The following is a 19,230-nucleotide window of genomic DNA, read 5'->3' as shown; positions in this document are numbered from 1 at the left end:
TTGCTCCCTCACCAAAATGGCATCCCTTCAAATATCTAAACATGGCTATCATGTCACCTCTTCACCTTCTCTTCACCAAACTAAACATCTCCAGCTCCCAAAGTCTCTCCTCGTAGGGCAATTGCCATTAAAGTATTTTTTTTCAGTTTATCGCTCACTTTTTCCAACAGAGGAGGAGGAGGAGGGGGAGGGGGAGTAGTAGTAGTTTGGATTTATATCCCCACTTTCTCTCCTGCAGGAGATCAAAGGGGCTTACAATCTCCTTTTGCCCCTTCCTCACAGCCACAACAAATGCCCTCTTGTGAGGTAAGCAGTTTGGCTGAGAGCTCCAAGAAGCTGTGACTAGCCCAAGGTCACCCAGCTGGCGTGTGTGGGAGTGTACAGGCTAATCTGAATTCCCCAGATAAGCCTCCACAGCTCAGGCGGCAGAGCTGGGAATCAAACCCGGTTCCTCCAGATCAGATACACGAGCTCTTAACCTCCTACGCCACTGCTGCTCCCTGTTGAGGCATGGAATAATATGAAATATATGCATGTAGATCTCGTATCCATGAGAAACGTTTTGACAAACGGGACTTCAGTTAGGATCAAGATGTAAAGAAGGTTCTACTTCAGGCTCAGCACTGCCGAGGCAGCAAACCAATCGGGGTTCTCCCCAGAAGCCCCTGATAGGTTGGGATGTCCCGCCATGACGTTCACACCCCCTGCATGAGGGTCTTGCTCAGGCCTTGAGTTTAAGGTGCGATTTAGCTTTTGAGCAGAATCGAGCAAAGTCTCCCTGCGCTTGGCGGAACGGAACCTGAAACTATTGTCACAAGCAGAGAGTGCTTTTGAAGATCAAAAATCTCGGGCTCTCAAAAAAAAGTGAGGGCAACGTTGCCTCTAGCAGGCCCGCACAGCTGTTATGCGATATCCTCTTGTTTAATTAGCGTTGGTAAATCACTTCAAGACCCTTCGGTAACTTCTGGGAAATCAGCGGGCTTGTTCCGGGAAGTCACTGCCCTCGGCTACAGGTAATGATTTACATCGGGAGAGTAAACCAACATAAGCAAGGGGCAGTTCAGGGCCATTGAGCTTTGCAGTTTGCCAAGAATCCGATAAGCTCGACTGGAGTTTTCACATAAAGCCAATTGTTTCTGCTTCGTTGTGTTCGGTTTTGGTTTTTTTCCATGCCCTCTCTTGCTCCAGGAGGAGATCAGAGAGCGGCTTCTTCGGTGAGCGCCTGGAGAACTTTCCTGATAGCTAATGAGTGGAATGAGCTTCAGACCCACCGGAAAGCAAATCCTTTCTTTCAGCTTTTTGCCACTTTGCTGCTTCTGGAGGTGAGTGAGAGATGGAGGAAAGGCAGAGGCTGCATCTCGCTAGAGGTGGACACGGGTAATCAAGCATGTCCATGGGCTGACGGCATCTAATCACGGGGGATGCTGGCCTTGGGCCTCAAGCTGGATCGGTTCGGTGGTAGACTCTAATCAGTGGTGGTGGTCCTTTGGCATCTCCAGATGTTATGGGATTGAGCACTCCCACCTCGCACCACCGCAGGGGCTGATGGGAATTGTAGTCCATAACATCTGGAGTGCCAAAGGTTCGCCACCACGGACCTAGGTGCTGGTGCCGAGCAGTAGACCTGGCTGCTGGGTGGGTGGGTTTTTCCCCAGATTTTGACCCCAGGCTCCATTTCCCCTAAATACGCCTCTGAGGGAAGGGGAGGTTATCCACTGTGATTAGATGTAATATATATATATATTACAGCGCTCACAAATCCCATACACCGGAGAGCCTATACCCTGGCTAGATTTAACATCATGCCATCTCCGCTACATAGAGGAAGACTTAAAGGTCTTCCAAGCGATAAGAGGTTCTGTACCTGTAGCATAGGACAGCTGGATTCCATCCCACACATTCTCCTGAACTGCGTGTTATACCAAGAACTCCGATCCAGCCTGCTATCCCAAGCTATAGACCCTATGATTGATTATACTGAATCAGATAAAGTAGTTATGCTTTTAAATTGTCAGGATTTTCATTGTTGCCTTATAGTGGCAAAGTTTTTGTCAGAAGTTTGTAAACTGAATGTATGACAAACGCAGAGTTTTTTACTATTCACTTTTTAACTGGAACTGTATTTTTATATTATTGTGTATATGCCAATGAAGGCTTATTGAACTTGAACTTGATTAGATGTAAAGTCCCACCAAGTAATCTCTGGATCTGTGACCTTGAGTGAGAGACAGGCAAGTTTAAGAGTTGACGTGACCCTCTGTATAGACAGTCAATGGTACAAATCTGGAAGCCAGCCAGACTCTCTCTCGAGGCCAGCTTGAAAAGAAGAAGAGACGGACAGCTCTCCTGTTTGCACTATAGTCCCTCCAAGAAATGTTACTTTGAGAGGGACCGTGGCTCGATCCTGTGTGGAAATCATGGCCCAAATTGAGAAGCTTTCCTGCAGGAAGTGGCATTTGGGAAACCCACCTGGCCAATTTATCAATGGATGCAACGTTAACAACTCCACAAACAACAAACGTGCTGCATCAACTGCTACTTTATCAATTGCGCTAAGCCCACATATAAAGTGCAATTCAATCAATCAATCAATCAATCAACTTTATTGAAAGCCATAGGCCATTACAATATTACAATATTATTACATTAAAACTTCTGAGCCAACTTGTTATTCCAACAGGTAAGAAAAAGAAAAAAAAATTCACTAAAAATCCATCATGTGAACACTAAGTCTTTCACTTTCCCCCCTACAGTATGTCTAGATTGTATTCCCACCTAACTTATACCAATTTAGGTTTGATCATTTACTTTATTACGTTGTTGGAGCGAATCTTAGGGAAGGCTAAGCATGGCAAGAAATAACCCTATAGGATATATAGATCCAAACTGCTAAGGAGAAGGTATAATTTGTCTGGACTCCTATAATATACCTGGGATAGGATAAGGAAACTATTCAGAAACTTAGCCCTAGGCTCTAAGTGCACAGGGGGCTAGCGTCTAGAACATAATGAGGTAAATCCTCTTACTCTGTTTGCAGATACAAATTCAAGTTCAACTGGTATTTTGGCATATCTGCCTTCTAAATAATTTGTTGGCATTGTTTGAAATCGTATTGCTGTCATAGCCTTCATCTTAAACTGAGTAATGCCAGCAAGATAGGAGGCTCTATTGATGATCCTTTTAAGGTGACTATACCAGGGAGCAAACTTGAATGTAAAATTACATCTCTGTCCATACAGTTATCTCCTTTTGAATATCCAGTCCCGGTTGGGTCGGATTTAAAATTGGTGAAGAGAATAAATGATCTGGAAATGAATAACTGGAGCAATATATTATTTAGGGAGGTATTATGTAATTTTGAGGCCTTTAGTAATATCTGCAGACTTTGATTCCAAACTAAGTCGGTTTTAGTGAACCTTTTAACGTATTTCAAAATTGCCAATTCAGCTCGAAGCTTTAATAGAAGGCAACCGTAGTTCAGTCTCTAAGGAGGGCTACATGCCCTTTAGGGAGTAGGAGAACGGTTTAAGGAAGGAGTTCTTTGAATAGTTTCTGTATTTTATGTAGGACTTGGACATTCCATCCCCAAATCTCTGTGGCATACAGTAACATAGATCTAACGTTAGGTTTAAGGATTTTTAGGGCTGGATCGACTAAATGACCTCCTTTGTATGATAAAATCTCAATATTGCCCCAACAGATTTTTTAAGTAGCTGCTTTGACCACTGCTATGGGCATTCCAATTTAGTGAAGGGGCTGAATGTAACACCTAAATATTTAAAAATAATTGCATTGCTCTATAGGAATATTATGGATGTTCCAACTGTATTTTCTTGGTCTTTTCTTGAACACCATTACCTTTAGTTTGGAATAGTTTTATGGAGAGGGCCTCCTCTGCAGTACTCACCCAAACTATATAGGGAGTCTCCATAAACTATTCCTTGTAAGTGAAACTAGGACCATATCATCTGCATAAAGCAGAATTGAAATTTCTGTTTTCCCAGTTTAGGGGCAAATAAAATTCATGGCCAGTCAGCTTAGGAATTCATCATTAATATAAAGATTGAATAAAATGGGGGTGCAAGTAAACAGCCCTGCTTTGACTCCTTTCCCTGCTCTAAAACCCATCTGTTAGAGAGCCTGGATGTATTTACTCTGACTTTAATCCATGTATCCTCGCAGCTCTCTTAATAAGGAAAGTGTTGCTTATCCATATTTGTGTTCAGCAATTTCCACCAGAGTCTTTCTCTACATACTGAATCAAAAGTAGAGGCCAACCAACAATGTCAGATATATATAAGGCTTCGTTGGCCTCTTATATGGCTGAATGAGCTAATTGATATAGTACAAGGCAGTGGTCAACTGTAGCTTGGTCCCTTCCTAAATCCCGCCTGTTGTGGGTGTAATATGTGATTCTCAATTTCCCAATCTTCTAATTTTCCAAGGAGATATTTACCATATATTTTAGGAGGCAGTGTTCACAGGCTTATTACGCATAGTTCTTTGGGTCATTTTTGTCCTTTTTTTATGTATAGGGACAATTATGCTGGTTTTCCATCCACTGGGAAACTGCCAGTATTGTTAATCTGAGGAAAAGTTTGGCAAGAATTGGTACCCACCAAGATGGAAATGTTTTGAACACATCATTCGAATCGTATCTCACCAGGAGCCTTCCCTGCTCATAGAACTGATCAAGTTCTCTATTTCTTTCTCCCTTCCTGAGGCCAATTTGGAGATAGGCTAGTCACTAAGGGCACCCTTCTTGTTAAGTCTGGAAGTAACTTAGGGATCAAGGAGGAATCAAAATTTGGGAGAAATGCTTAAACCAAATATCACCAGGTATCTGTGCAAATAAAACAGTGAAACATGAACCCATCCCAGATGAGACCAGAGCCCAAAATGCTTCGCTTTTCTCTTCGTGGTCACGGTTTGGGCTACAGTGTTTCCCATTGGCATCTAGAATATGCTTTTTTCTTCTGCCTAATTAAAAGCTTTATACCAGATCTTAGTATGAGTATTTGGGAATTTCTGTCTATATCCCTGTCATGCCGTAAAAGTTTTAAATTATTATTTATCTCCTCTTTAGTGCTCTGCACTCCTGGTCAAACCAGCCCTTATGGGCAGGCTTATATTGTGTTGGAGCATTAGAGTAAACAAGTATCGGTTTGAGGCCATTGATTATCTCATCATATTCTTCCATCACACTTAGCTCTGAGTTTATTATATTCAGCCTTTTGGACTCAAAGGCCTCACTGCTTAGCGCCGTGGCTACTTCACTGCTTAGCGCCGTGGCTACTACACATATCACATCACCCTACAACATAGTCAAGGTGACTAAACAATGTCTTCTTTCACTGGTCCTAAGGTTCAACTGTGATAGGTACTTTCTGATCAGGACCTCTTCTTTGAAGATAATCAATCACTTATCAATAGCTGCATATACTGCAATGGAATGCAGTATATGTTGTAGGGTGATGTGATATGTGTAGTACTGTAAGAGTCTAGGCTCTGATGTTGTTTGCACTTTTCACTGGTTGCACTTTATGTATTGCACTTTATATGTGGGCTTAGCGCAATTGATAAAGTAGCGGTTGATGCAGCGCGTTTGTTGTTTGTGAAACCCACCTGGCCCCCTGCTCTGCAGCAGACGCCACAGGGTAGAAGAAGAGTTTGGATTTATATCACACTTTTTTTCTAGCATTGTCTCTAAGCGGCTTACAGTCCCCTTTTCTTCCCTTCCCAGAGCCAGATTAAATTCGATTGATGCCTTAAGCACCGTTCAACTTTGGCTCCCTGGCCCTTCCATTTGCAAGATTCATAATTCAGTTTACCTGCAGGCCAGTCTGATCAGATTTCACAGTTTACATTCACAATATAACCTGTTTTTAAAATTTCATTTATTTAACACTTTATAGTAGGGAGGGCAGGATAACAAGACATGGTATGTGGGATTTTAGGCTGTATTGGAGTCTTTGGATACCCGACCAATCACCATCTTATTGTTTTATTATGTTTTATTGTAATTCGTTAATGTTTTAAGCTAGCTAATTGTAATTGTGTGTGTTTAATGGGCTGAATTTGGGTCATTCAGTGCAATGCAGGTTCATGCCTATCGGAATGAAGTGGACCGACTGCTCTCATGGTGCAGGGAAAATAACCTGGTTCTTAACACTAACAAGACAAAGGAGCTCATAGTGGACTATAGAAGGAATAGCTCAGAAATTCAGCCCTTGACTATAAATGGAGATCAAGTGGAGCGGGTGGCTAGTTTTAAATTCCTGGGCGTTATGATTAAAGAGGATTTGACCTGGGGAGTACAGATCATCAAGGGTGGTTAAGAAAGCCCAGCAAAGACTGTACTTTCTGAGACTTTTAAGGAAGCAACAACTAGATGGAAAACTTCTGGTGTCCTTTTACCGCTGTGCTATAGAGAGTGTCCTAACCTACTGCATCTGTGTATGGTTCTCCAGTTGCACAGTGGCGGATAGGAAGGTGCTCCAAAGGGTGATCAATACTGCACAAAGGATTATCGGCCACCCTCCTTGGAAGAAATCTATAATGTTCGAAGTCTAAATAAAGCCCAAAATTATTCTCTGGCGGGACCTGGCCCCATCCAGCTACTAATTTTTTTTTTTAAACTGCTACCATCTGGCAGACGCATACAGGGCCCTCCAGAACTAGGGACAAAGAGGCTGTGAGACAGCTTCTACTCTAGAGCCAGGCTATGCTAAAATCCGCTAAGCCCATATTGATGTATTTGGGGCTATGTAGGGATGGGTGGAGGATGATGATGTATGAGTCTGAAATTGCATGAGTCTGAAATTGTATGAGTCTGAAATTGTGTGCATCGAGGAATGCTGCTGTAAATTTCACAGCGCACAATGACAATAAAATGCTTATGCTTATGCTTATGCTTATGCTTTCATGTCTGACCATGGGCGATTCCGCACATGAGTAAAATAGGTTCGACCCAGTTCCCTGAGAAGGGTACTGACCTAGGGTCGGCTTTCATTGTTGTTCCCTCACTGCAACCAGCTTCTGATCCCAGCCTCGAGGGCTGGAATCATCCTGTGCCTCTTCGCCGCTCCGTTCCGATTGGCTACTGTTCTACGGCCATGTTCCATCTATCCCCACACACGTTATAAAAAAAACTGCTACAGGAATGGAGGGACGAAGGTGGCATTTTTTGATTGGCCAGCTGTACGCACGCCCAAAACACTCAGCTGTGATTGGCTGAATGGGGGACTCCTGGCACCAGAGATTCCGCACTTTCCTGGAATCGAGCTGAGTTGGAGCGTGGTTCCCTGAAAAAGTAGTAGTTCCCAACTGGAGTCAGAAATTTGACCATTACACGGGGCGAAGCTGGTACAAAACCACGTCAATCCCACTGGTTGTGCGGAGCACTTAGGTCGAATGCAGCTCGAACTTAGATCGATAACTCAAGTGCAGAATCGACCCATGTGAAAGAAACAAAACATACATGTTACTGGAATGCCATAAATAGACCAGATCATGATTATGATGTTCAGCTTTGGCCAGGTGAAGTCTACCTGATCCTCTTTCATGCTTGTAGCTCAGTCCTGTAAGTCCTGAGATTTTACAAAGAAGGCAAGGGAGGGCAAATAATTCCTTGTCCATGGACACCCACCTAGGTCGTAACTAAAGAGAGATTCGAACCCATGCCTCCTAGGCTCAAGAGCAACGGTATCTGAAGAGAAACCAGAGTATGTAAATTTATGTAAAGATGTAAATTTGTTGATAGAGGGCACATAAGATTTATATTATTTACTTATTATATTAAGATGTTATGAACTCAGAGTCATCTATAGGTAAATAATAAATAGTGACTAGAAATTGAAATACTTCGCATAAAGACCTAAGGAAAGAATCTATCTCGTTGAAGCATAGAAGGAGAAGACTTTGAAGAAACTCAAATTCTAAACATCAGTATTTTTATAACAAGATGAACTTTTTTCAAAAAAATGTTCATGCTCTTTTTATTTTCCCCCCTAAACTTTTCTCTCTAATTCCTCTCTTTTTTCTTTCTTTTCTATTTTTTGTTTTTATGTTTTAATATTCTATATATTGTTTTATTATTGGATTACATTACTGTACAATGGGAAATGAAATTGTTATTTTATTGCTTTTGGTATAAAGTTAATAAAATCAAAAAATTAAAAAAAAAAAAGAGCAACGGTATCCAACTGAGGGAGCCACGTTGGTTGCTTCTGTTTTCTAGGTGGTGGGACTGAAGAACCTGGCCTCAAGAGACCTGAATGTGAATCTGTACCCGGGCTCAGATGCCCCCCTGGCTCCGTGGAGCCCCATCCTTCGCTTTGGAATAGCTGCTTCAGTTCGGCTGGCCATCGGGATCGTGCAGGTCCTTTTGTGCTCTCAGAACATAAGAACTGACCGTCTGGATGAGGCCAAATATCCACAGAGAGATGCTGGTTTGGGGACAGGGTTCAGGTTGCGTGACGTGACGGGGAGGAGAGCCTGGGCATCTTTGGAGAGGCACTTTGTTGCCTTCAGAGATAAAGGAAGCAGATTTCATAGCTTCCTATAAATTGCTGAGCACTCTTTTCATTACTCACAATACTAGAACCAGGGGGCATCCATTGAAAATGCTGGGGGGAAGAATTAGGACTAATAAAAGGAAACACTTCTTCACGCAACGTGTGATTGGTGTTTGGAATATGCTGCCACAGGAGGTGGTGATGGCCACTAACCTGGATAGCTTTAAAAGGGACTTGGACAGATTTATGGAGGAGAAGTCGATTTATGGCTACCAATCTTGATCCTCTTTGATCTGAGATTGCAAATGCCTTAACAGACCAGGTGATCGGGAGCAACAACCACAGAAGGCCATTGCTTTCACATCCTGCATGCGAGCTCCCAAAGGCACCTGGTGGGCCACTGCGAGTAGCAGAGAGCTGAACTAGATGGACTCTGGTCTGATCCAGCTGGCTTGTTCTTATGTTATTATGTTCTTACTGATGGAGCGGTTCAGGGCGAAGGGCCCAGCCAGCGAGAAGCAGCTTTTATATCTCAGCTGATCTGAGAAGTTACCCCTGGATTCTTCTGGGCAGGGTGTGATGCCTTTGTTGGATATCTGGAGTCAAGGCTGCATGGTATTTAGCAGCTAGAGCCTGAACCATGGAGGGACAGAAGAGGGATGGAAGAAGAAGTAGAAGAAGAAGAGAAGAGTTTGGATTTATATCCCACCTTTCTCTCCTCAAGGTGGCTTACAAGCCCCTTTCCCTTCCTCTCCCCACAACAGAGAGCTCTGACGAACTGTGACTAGCCCAAGGTCACCCAGCAGGAATGTAGGAGTGCAGAAACACATCTGGTTCACCGGATAAGCTTCTGCCACTCAGGTGGAGGAGTGGGGAATCCAAACCCAGTTCTCCAGATTAAAATCCACCTGCTCTTAACCACAACACCCTGCTGGAGAGGTGGAAGAAACTTTGGAGTATCCTTGCGTGCCACCTCATGCAATGCTGTTTTCTTGCAGGTGCTGATTTCAGTGGGGCTATGTGAGCGTTTTGTGGGGAACAAGATCCAGCAGTTCGCCGACCTTTGTTCCTTGAGCAATGTGAGTCAGGACTCTGCAGGAAGAAGGAAATGGGCCAGCGATTGATAATAAAACTGCAAGGATTGTCATGCCCTTATATAAAGCCGTGGTGCGACCGCACTTGGAGTACTGTGTCCAGTTCTGGTCGCCACATCTCAAAAAGGATATCGAAGAGATAGAAAAAGCGCAGAGATGGGCAACGAGGATGATTGAGGGACTGGAGCACCTTCCTTATGAGGAGAGGCTGCAGCGTTTGGGACTCTTTAGTTTGGAGAGGAGACATCTGAGGGGGGATAGGATTGAAGTCTATAAAATTATGCATGGGGTAGAAAATGTTGACAGAGAGAAATTTCTCTCTCTTTCTCACAATACTAGAACCAGGGGGCATTCATTGAAAATGCTGGGGGGAAGAATTAGGACTAATAAAAGGAAACACTTCTTCACGCAACGTGTGATTGGTGTTTGGAATATGCTGCCACAGGAGGGGGTGATGGCCACTAACCTGGATAGCTTTAAAAAGGGCTTGGACAGATTTATGGAGGAGAAGTTGATCTATGGCTACCAATCTTTATCCTCCTTGATCTGAGATTGCAAATGCCTTAGCAGATCAGGTGCTCGGGAGCAGCAGCAGCAGCAGAAGGCCATTGCTTTCACATCCTGCACGTGAGCTCCCAAAGGCACCTGGTGGGCCACTGCGAGTAGCAGAGTGCTGGACTAGATGGACTCTGGTCTGATCCAGCTGGCTAGTTCTTATGTTCTTATGATTCACCAGGGGCCACAGTAGTCTTGCAGGGCTGTGATATCTCAGTGGTATTTTATTTTGCTTGACATCTGACCCATCACCTTGTGGACAAATGCAGAGCTCTGTAGGCTATCCAAGATGTATACCACAATTTCTGAAGCGTTGGGCATTTGGCCATGGGTAGGCGTTTACCTGCTGTGATGCGCAAATTTTTAAGCCTTATGTTGCATGAGCTTCAGAAACTGTTGTGTTCAGTTGCCACATGAATTTGGGCTTCATGTACTTCTTCTCTTTATACCTGCAGGTGTCTGTGTTCATCTTGATGCACAGGTGCTACGGTTTCTACATCCACGGAAGAAGCGTCCACGGCCACGCCGATGTCGACATGGACACTATGCACTCTTACCTCCAGAAGGAGGAGGTAAGCTGGGATGTTTGCTCAGCTTCCCTGCCACCCTCCCAGTTGCTAGCAACTGTGGCTGCAACATAGACAAGTCCTTTACCTGTTAGGTTTGCCTTTATCGAGTGAGTCTGGCAGGAGACAAGCTATAGAAGAAGAGTCTGAATTTATACCCTGCTTTTTCAACCTTAAGGATTCTCAAAGGGGCTTACAAACTCCTTCCCTTCCTCTCCCCACTACAGACACCTTGTGAGGCAGGTGGGGCTGAGAGAGTTCAGAGAGAACTGTGAGTAGCCCAAGGTCACCCAGCAGGTTTCATGTGTAGGAGTTGGGAAACAAATCCAGTTCACCAGATTGGAGTCTGCCACTCATGTGGAGGAGTGGAGAATCGAACCCGGTTCTACAAATTAGAGTCCACCTGCTCTTAAGCACAACACCACGCTAGCTCTGCCTTCAGTCTGCAAGTATCTCCATTCCGCCTCCCTCCTTTTTGTTTTCCCAGCCATTGTCATGAAACTCACTGGGGGCCATGTGAGCTTTCTCTTTCTCAGTATCCCCTACCTCACTCTTTCTCTTTCTCAGTATGTCCTACCTCACAGGACACTATGTTGTGAGTATAAAATGAAAGAGGATGCTATAGGTTGGCTTAAAGTCCTAGGAGAAAGGGAGGGGCCACAGCTCAGTGGGGGATCATCTGCGTGGCCTGCAGAAAGTCCCAGGTTTGATCCCCAGGCTTGATCTCCAGTTTAAAGGATCGCATAGCAGGTGGTAGAAAGTGAGGGGGACCACGTAATAAGGAAAGCTCTTCAGCATAACTGTGTTGTCACTTTGCCCCCCCCCCCCCCCGCAGGAGAATCTTTGCCCCCTCAGAGGCCTGGAGGCCAACTCAGACATCCAGACGTTTGAAGTGCTTCTCACTGACAGAACCCGCGCACTCTATGACAAAATAAATCTGCCCTTAGCGGAGGTACGATCCCTTGTCCCGTTTCTGATATCGGTGCACTTTTCTGTTCTAATTAGGGGTGAGCACATTCTTTTTAAATTTTGTAAATTTCAGGTTATTAAAAACCCAGAATTTTTTGGTACAGCCAAATAAAGCCAATACTCACAGGACTGGAAGGGATCCAGAACCAACGAGTCTTCCGGAAATGGCTGCAGTGGTTTTCTCAGCTACCTTTCCCAGAAACAAGAAGTTCAAAACTGGGTGGTAGTTGGCCAAATCCATAGGGTCTAAAGACGGCTTTTCCCAGAGCGAGCATGCCACCGCCTCTTTCGGCAATTCGACTTTTTTACTAAACATTTTGAAGTGTTAGAACCCGAGCCCAAAATTTATCTAATTTAAAAATTCTCCCCCCTCCCCGCCCCACTACTGTTTCCCTGAGTCTGTGTGGATTCAGTCAAAGCTCTAACCACTCTACTCCGCTGCTGCTGTTTCCCAAGTTCGTACAGATCTGCGAATCGGCAGCGGGGAAAGCGTCAACTGAATGTCAAACTCCAGCACCGAGCTCTAGTCTAAAAGCCAAAAAGCACCCCCCAAAAGCTCATATTTGGCTTTTTTGACACCAGGACTATTTGACTCTACTGAATAGCTTGGTTATTTTCGGTAAATGCCGGACATCATCTACTTATTTTAATTGTGGAAGATCACTGCTGCTAGTGTTTTAATGTTTAATTTATTTAATGTTTGATTTATTTATTGTTTTAATTGAAACTATTTGCTGCATTCAAATGTTGATTGTTTTGTAAATCGCCCTGAGCCCTTCGGGGGTAGGGCGGTCTATTAAAATTAAATAATAATAATAATAATAATAATAATAATAATAATAATAATAATAATAATAATAATAATAATAATGATGATGATGATGATGATGATGATGATGATGATGATGATGATGATGATGATGATGATGATGATGATGATAGAAAAACTTGGAGAAAGCCTGGTTCTAGCTGTGTTTGTGGTATGCTGATTGCTGGGCAAAGATATTGGTCAAGTTGGGCCAAGTTTTACTTCTGGAGCTGCCAGTCTGCAGACATGCACAAGAGGAGAAGCCAACACTTGGCTTCCGTGACGCGTCTGCAAACGTGGGTGCGTTTGCAGTCGCAGCAAGATCCGAGGCCTTGAAGCGAGGCAAGCTGCTACATCGCATCCAGACGCTGCTGGAGGAAGAAATTTTAAAAGGTGGTTATTAGCAGATTCTGACCTGCAAAGTTACCAATATATCTTCTGCCAAAAGAATCGGAGGCGCCTCAGATTCTTTTCTGCACCTTGTTTGGAAGCTCACCATAGCACCTAGTTCTGTCCTTCCAGGGAATAATGAATGTTAGGGGCATTTCCTTTCTCTCTCTCCCCACCCTCCTAATTGACAAGTCGGTTTGTCTGTGGAGCTGAGGGCTCCGGAGCAGCAGGTGAAAATTGAGCCGAAATGCTGCCTGCTGCCAGTGTGAAAATCTGAGCTAACAAACACGCATGCACACTTTTCAGATTCTCTGCCTCCGTCGTGTCTCTGTAGAATAACTGGCCTGGATTTATGAAACTTTTTTTGCAAACTCTTCCTGTGTGGCAGGCTCCAAGAGGGACACAGATCCGGTCTGACATCCACGACCAGAGATTGAGAAGCTACCATGCCTTGAATCGCTTTCTGACCTCTTTCCTGGAGCACGTGAGACTTGGGATGCCTTGATCTAAACACATGCATGTCGTGTGGTTGGGGTTTGTCTCTCTGATGAAGTCCTTAACATAAGATAGCTGGCAAAACCATCCACAGATTGTGGATAGTGCAATCCCAGGTGAACGGGGCTGCAGGTCCCCATAATCACAGCAGTGCACTTTCCAGCAACTGATGTCAGGGGATATTTTTATTGGGGTGTTGTGGGTTTTCTGGGTTGTGTGGCCGTGTTCCAGTAGCCTTTTTTTCTACTGCGGGCAAAACATTAGGAAAAAATGCTACTGGAACACGGCCATACAACCTGGAAAACCCGCAATGCCGTAGCGATTCCGGCCATGAAAGCCTTCAATGATAGTTTTATTACTTTTAAACTGTGGCTCATCGATGCTTAGGAAACCCAAACAATTCTAAACTGTGGTTAATGTAAACCAGAGTTTCTGGTCCCAAAACAAATCATATAATATTTTGTATTGGAACCCACTGAAGTTGACCATACCTGTATGGTCGAAACTGGCCCAATCTCAGAAGCGAAGCAAAATCAGTTAGCATTTGGATGGGAAACTACCTGTGCAGAAAGCCCTTGCAGGTCCTTTCCCCACTCACCTTTCTCCGAGGGTTGCTGCCCGCAATTCCCAGCGCGCGCAATTCCTGGCGCGCCCCCTGGCTTCCCCATGATCCTGCGCTCTGCGCAGGGTCATCAAAAGGCGCCATTTTAAAAGGCGCCAGGAATTACGCGCACTGAGGGGGCGCGAGAGAGGCAGCGTCAGGGCGGCTGCGTTCTCGCCGCCCCTGAAGTGGGGAGTGCAGCTGGACCCCACGCTACTTGAGGAGAATAGCGCGGGGCTTAAGGTAAGTGGGGAAAGGGCCACTGTTCTCTTCCCTTTTATCCTCACAACAACCCTGTGGGGTAGGTTAGGCTGAAGGTATATGACTGGCCAAAGAATAGGGAGAATTTAAACACCTTTTTTATTTTTTCTGTCTCAAACCAGAGGTACAAAGATATGGACTATGTGGTGAAAAACAAGTTTTTGCTGGAACGGATCCTGGATGTGGAATTCCAAGAGCCAGGAGAGGTGTCTGTTCTGTACAATGGTATTTTTTTTACTCTTCTTCTTGTGCAAATTTGTTTGTTGCCTTGTACCGGCCGATGCATGTAAGACAGACGCCGCTTTGGGGTGCAAACAACTCAGAAGCTAAGCAGTATCTATCTATCTATCTATCTATCTATCTATCTATCTATCTATCTATCTATCTATCTATCTATCTATCTATCTATCTATCTATCTATCTATCTATCTATCTATCTATCTATCTTCCATCATCCATCATCCATCATCCATCATCCATCCATCCATCCATCCATCCATCCATCCATCCATCCATCCATCCATCCATCCATCCATCCATCCATCCATCCATCCATCCATCCATCCATCCATCCATCCATCCATCCTAATCTTTTATACCGAGGGGCTCTGGGCGGTGTACAACACAAATCTCGATACAAATAAATATAGTTAAAACCTTTAAAAACAGCAGTAAGATAGTAAGAGGCGTCCAAGAAACCCTAATTTTAAATCCTCCCCAAGAGGGAGAGAACGGCGAGTCCCATTAGATGGGAGGACCCAGATGTTAAGAGCTAAAAGGGGGGGGCACCTTCAGCAGCTGGTCCCTCCAAAGGCCCGGCAGAACAACTCCATCTTACAGGCCCTGCGGAACTCGACAAGGTCCCGCAGGGCCCGGACGGCTGGAGGAAGAGTGTTCCACCAGGCCGGGGCCAGAGCCGTAAAGGCCCTGGCCCGCGTGGAGGCCAGCCGCATCATTGTGGGGATTTGAAACCAGGAACAGGTGGAAACAAGTGGGGAAAGCTGTCTTGAGAACACGTCCTTTCCTCTTCCTCTTCCTCCAGATGAAAATGCTTTGTTTGGCAGAGTTCTTTTCTACAATCATGAGCTCACGCTGCTCATCTTTGAAACCCTGGTCTTCTGTTCGGTGGATCTGGGGGCGCAGGATTTCGTGCTAGGGGCTCTTGTCACCTTAGTTGTGCAAAAGGTAAAGGGACTTGACGGAGAAGGTGCTGCCTCCGACCTGTGCCGTTTGCAGTTCTGCCGAGGGTCTGCTCATGAGAGCAGTGATGCACGGGAGAAGGGAATGGGTGTAGCCGCTGCAGATCCAAGCTGAGGAGAGGCTTTGGAAAGATAGCTCTCCCTCTGCATGGAAGCTGAGCGTCTCAGTTGCGTGAGTTCTTTGCTCCCATGTGACACTGCGGGAGCTGCTAAAGCAGTGATGGCGAACCTTTTTGAGACCAAGTGCCCAAATTGCAACCCAAACCCCACTTATTTATTGCAAAGTGCCAACCCAGCAATTTAACCTGAATGCTGAGGCTCTAGTTTAGAAAAAAACAGTTGGCAACCTCTTCCCCTGCCCCACCCGCTCCAGCAGGGGCCAGCCTGCTCTAGCCTCCAGCAAGTCCCTTGTGCACTGCTCTGTGCCTCTCTAGCATCTCTGCCTCCTCTGTGCCCCACCCTTTGGGCAGCAGCCACCCGGAGCACAAGCACCAGGCCTGCCAGCCAAGTCCTCCCTGCTCACTGCGGTGCGCGCATGTCGTGCTCAGTGGCCCAGGCCAGTCTAGATGTGTGTGTGTGGGGGGTGTGTGTGTGTGATTTTCCAGCCCCCACATGACAAACTCTGTGTGCGCGTGCCCACAGAGAGGGCTCCGAGTGCCACCTCTGGCACCCGTGCCATAGGTTCGCCATCACTGCGCTAAAGCCTGCAGGTTCCTTATGGAATTGATTGTGGAACGTGCCGTCAAGTCACAGCTGGTTTATGGCAACCCCAGAGGGGTTTTTGCAATCAAGAGATGTACAGAGGTGATTTGCCATTGCCTGCCTCTGTATAACTTCCTTGGTGAACGTCTTCCATCCAGGAACCAGGTCTGACACTACTTAGCTTCTTAGATCTGATGAGACTCGGATAGCCAGGTCAGGGCTGAAGGGGTCTTAGTTATTTCAAAACCTCTCTGTCATTTTGAAAATTGGGGGTGGGGTGGGGTTGGTTAAAGAAAATCCCCTAAAAACAGTTCTGCATTGTTGGGGGCTAGGGGCGGGAATCTTACCAAGACGAGAGGAAGAGCGTTGACTAATGATACCCCTCAGACAGTCTGTGTTTTGATCTCTGCAGCTTGCGCAAATTCTACGTGGGGTGCTCGGAAAGAGGAACCTGGCTGAGAAAACCCTGGTGGAGAAACAGTTCTTGATCTAGAACCAAACAGCAAGCAAATGGATTGGAGCTGTGCTGGGTTATTAAACGTGGCCCTTGCTGTGAGCCACTGGGGACTTTCAATCTTGTCATCCCTTTGATTGTGGCATGTGAGGTGGTCCAGACCCGCCCTGGAAGCTGCCAAGACCCGGTCTTTAACTACATGAAGTTGTTGATGCTTTAGTGCCTCTGACCATGTGCCAAGTACTTTCTCCAGAGCAGGAGTGAATGGTAGCAGCCAGCTTTCACATACTTGCGATTAAGTGAGATCTGTCATCTTGGGGTGGGGGGTGGTGGCATGAGATGGGACTGAAAGTTTGCTCTTTGTTGGACTCGACAACGAGGGATTTGCTTTTCATCTGTGTGGATTTTGAGATGGCGGGGTGAAGACCCGGCTCCCCTGTTCCATCATGACATTCCTTGGCTGATCTTTGGACGCAATTATCTCTGCATCTCAACAGACTCACAGGGTTTATTGTCAAGACCAAATATTGTCGGAGAGACGTATCTGCTGAGCTCCTTGTGAAAAGGGTGGGATAAAAATGTAAAAATAAATAAGTTAATAAAAGATTGCACCCCTCTGAGAATTTCCCCAACAGGCAAGTCTCAAAACTACCTAAATGCCCGTCTGCTTCAAGATATTAAAATCTGTAGCCAGTCCTATCCCCAGTTTTGGGAGAAAAGTCAGGGTGGGAAAAAGAGAATGCGTTAACCACGTCATCAGCCTTGTTTGTTTTGGTCCGTGCATCAGGTAACGTCAAATTGCTGCCAATTTATGCCCCCCCTATAGGGCAGTGGTGGCGAACCTTTGGCACTCCAAATGTTATGGACTACAATTCCCATCAGCCACCCCCCCCCCCCCCCACCCCCCCCCCCCCCCACCCCCCCCCCCCCCCACCCCCCCCCCCCCCCACCCCCCCCCCCCCCCACCCCCCCCCCCCCCCACCCCCCCCCCCCCCCACCCCCCCCCCCCCCCACCCCCCCCCCCCCCCACCCCCCCCCCCCCCCACCCCCCCCCCCCCCCACCCCCCCCCCCCCCCACCCCCCCCCCCCCCCACCCCCCCCCCCCCCCACCCCCCCCCCCCCCCACCCCCCCCCCCCCCCACCCCCCCCCCCCCCCACCCCCCCCCCCCCCCACCCCCCCCCCCCCCCACCCCCCCCCCCCCCCACCCCCCCCCCCCCCCACCCCCCCCCCCCCCCACCCCCCCCCCCCCCCACCCCCCCCCCCCCCCACCCCCCCCCCCCCCCACCCCCCCCCCCCCCCACCCCCCCCCCCCCCCACCCCCCCCCCCCCCCACCCCCCCCCCCCCCCACCCCCCCCCCCCCCCACCCCCCCCCCCCCCCACCCCCCCCCCCCCCCACCCCCCCCCCCCCCCACCCCCCCCCCCCCCCACCCCCCCCCCCCCCCACCCCCCCCCCCCCCCACCCCCCCCCCCCCCCACCCCCCCCCCCCCCCACCCCCCCCCCCCCCCACCCCCCCCCCCCCCCACCCCCCCCCCCCCCCACCCCCCCCCCCCCCCACCCCCCCCCCCCCCCACCCCCCCCCCCCCCCACCCCCCCCCCCCCCCACCCCCCCCCCCCCCCACCCCCCCCCCCCCCCACCCCCCCCCCCCCCCACCCCCCCCCCCCCCCACCCCCCCCCCCCCCCACCCCCCCCCCCCCCCACCCCCCCCCCCCCCCACCCCCCCCCCCCCCCACCCCCCCCCCCCCCCACCCCCCCCCCCCCCCACCCCCCCCCCCCCCCACCCCCCCCCCCCCCCACCCCCCCCCCCCCCCACCCCCCCCCCCCCCCACCCCCCCCCCCCCCCACCCCCCCCCCCCCCCACCCCCCCCCCCCCCCACCCCCCCCCCCCCCCACCCCCCCCCCCCCCCACCCCCCCCCCCCCCCACCCCCCCCCCCCCCCACCCCCCCCCCCCCCCACCCCCCCCCCCCCCCACCCCCCCCCCCCCCCACCCCCCCCCCCCCCCACCCCCCCCCCCCCCCACCCCCCCCCCCCCCCACCCCCCCCCCCCCCCACCCCCCCCCCCCCCCACCCCCCCCCCCCCCCACCCCCCCCCCCCCCCACCCCCCCCCCCCCCCACCCCCCCCCCCCCCCACCCCCCCCCCCCCCCACCCCCCCCCCCCCCCACCCCCCCCCCCCCCCACCCCCCCCCCCCCCCACCCCCCCCCCCCCCCACCCCCCCCCCCCCCCACCCCCCCCCCCCCCCACCCCCCCCCCCCCCCACCCCCCCCCCCCCCCACCCCCCCCCCCCCCCACCCCCCCCCCCCCCCACCCCCCCCCCCCCCCACCCCCCCCCCCCCCCACCCCCCCCCCCCCCCACCCCCCCCCCCCCCCACCCCCCCCCCCCCCCACCCCCCCCCCCCCCCACCCCCCCCCCCCCCCACCCCCCCCCCCCCCCACCCCCCCCCCCCCCCACCCCCCCCCCCCCCCACCCCCCCCCCCCCCCACCCCCCCCCCCCCCCACCCCCCCCCCCCCCCACCCCCCCCCCCCCCCACCCCCCCCCCCCCCCACCCCCCCCCCCCCCCACCCCCCCCCCCCCCCACCCCCCCCCCCCCCCACCCCCCCCCCCCCCCACCCCCCC

At 49.7% G+C, this 19,230-nt stretch overlaps 1 protein-coding gene across 5 annotated transcripts in view; it reads left to right on the top strand.

Annotated features, from left to right (window-relative positions):
* Positions 1-17,230, top strand: part of LOC125443211 (meckelin-like) — a 37,594-nt gene extending 20,364 nt beyond the window's left edge. For 3 of the 5 annotated variants that reach the window (XM_048515155.1, XM_048515154.1, XM_048515158.1), the window contains 9 exons: positions 1,189-1,322; positions 8,240-8,380; positions 9,515-9,595; positions 10,621-10,737; positions 11,567-11,683; positions 13,287-13,382; positions 14,378-14,480; positions 15,298-15,440; positions 16,569-17,230. In XM_048515155.1, coding sequence (XP_048371112.1) covers positions 1,189-1,322; positions 8,240-8,380; positions 9,515-9,595; positions 10,621-10,737; positions 11,567-11,683; positions 13,287-13,382; positions 14,378-14,480; positions 15,298-15,440; positions 16,569-16,649 — 1,013 coding nt within the window. In that variant the 3' untranslated portion in view covers positions 16,650-17,230. The remainder of the gene's footprint in view (positions 1-1,188; positions 1,323-8,239; positions 8,381-9,514; positions 9,596-10,620; positions 10,738-11,566; positions 11,684-13,286; positions 13,383-14,377; positions 14,481-15,297; positions 15,441-16,568) is intronic. The other 2 variants (XM_048515156.1, XM_048515157.1) reach the window with 2 other exon arrangements.
* The last annotated feature ends 2,000 nt before the right edge of the window (positions 17,231-19,230 follow it).

The sequence above is a fragment of the Sphaerodactylus townsendi genome, linkage group LG14, assembly GCF_021028975.2.
Source record: "Sphaerodactylus townsendi isolate TG3544 linkage group LG14, MPM_Stown_v2.3, whole genome shotgun sequence".
NCBI classification, from domain to species: domain Eukaryota; kingdom Metazoa; phylum Chordata; class Lepidosauria; order Squamata; family Sphaerodactylidae; genus Sphaerodactylus; species Sphaerodactylus townsendi.
This window is presented reverse-complemented; position numbering and strand designations above follow the sequence as displayed.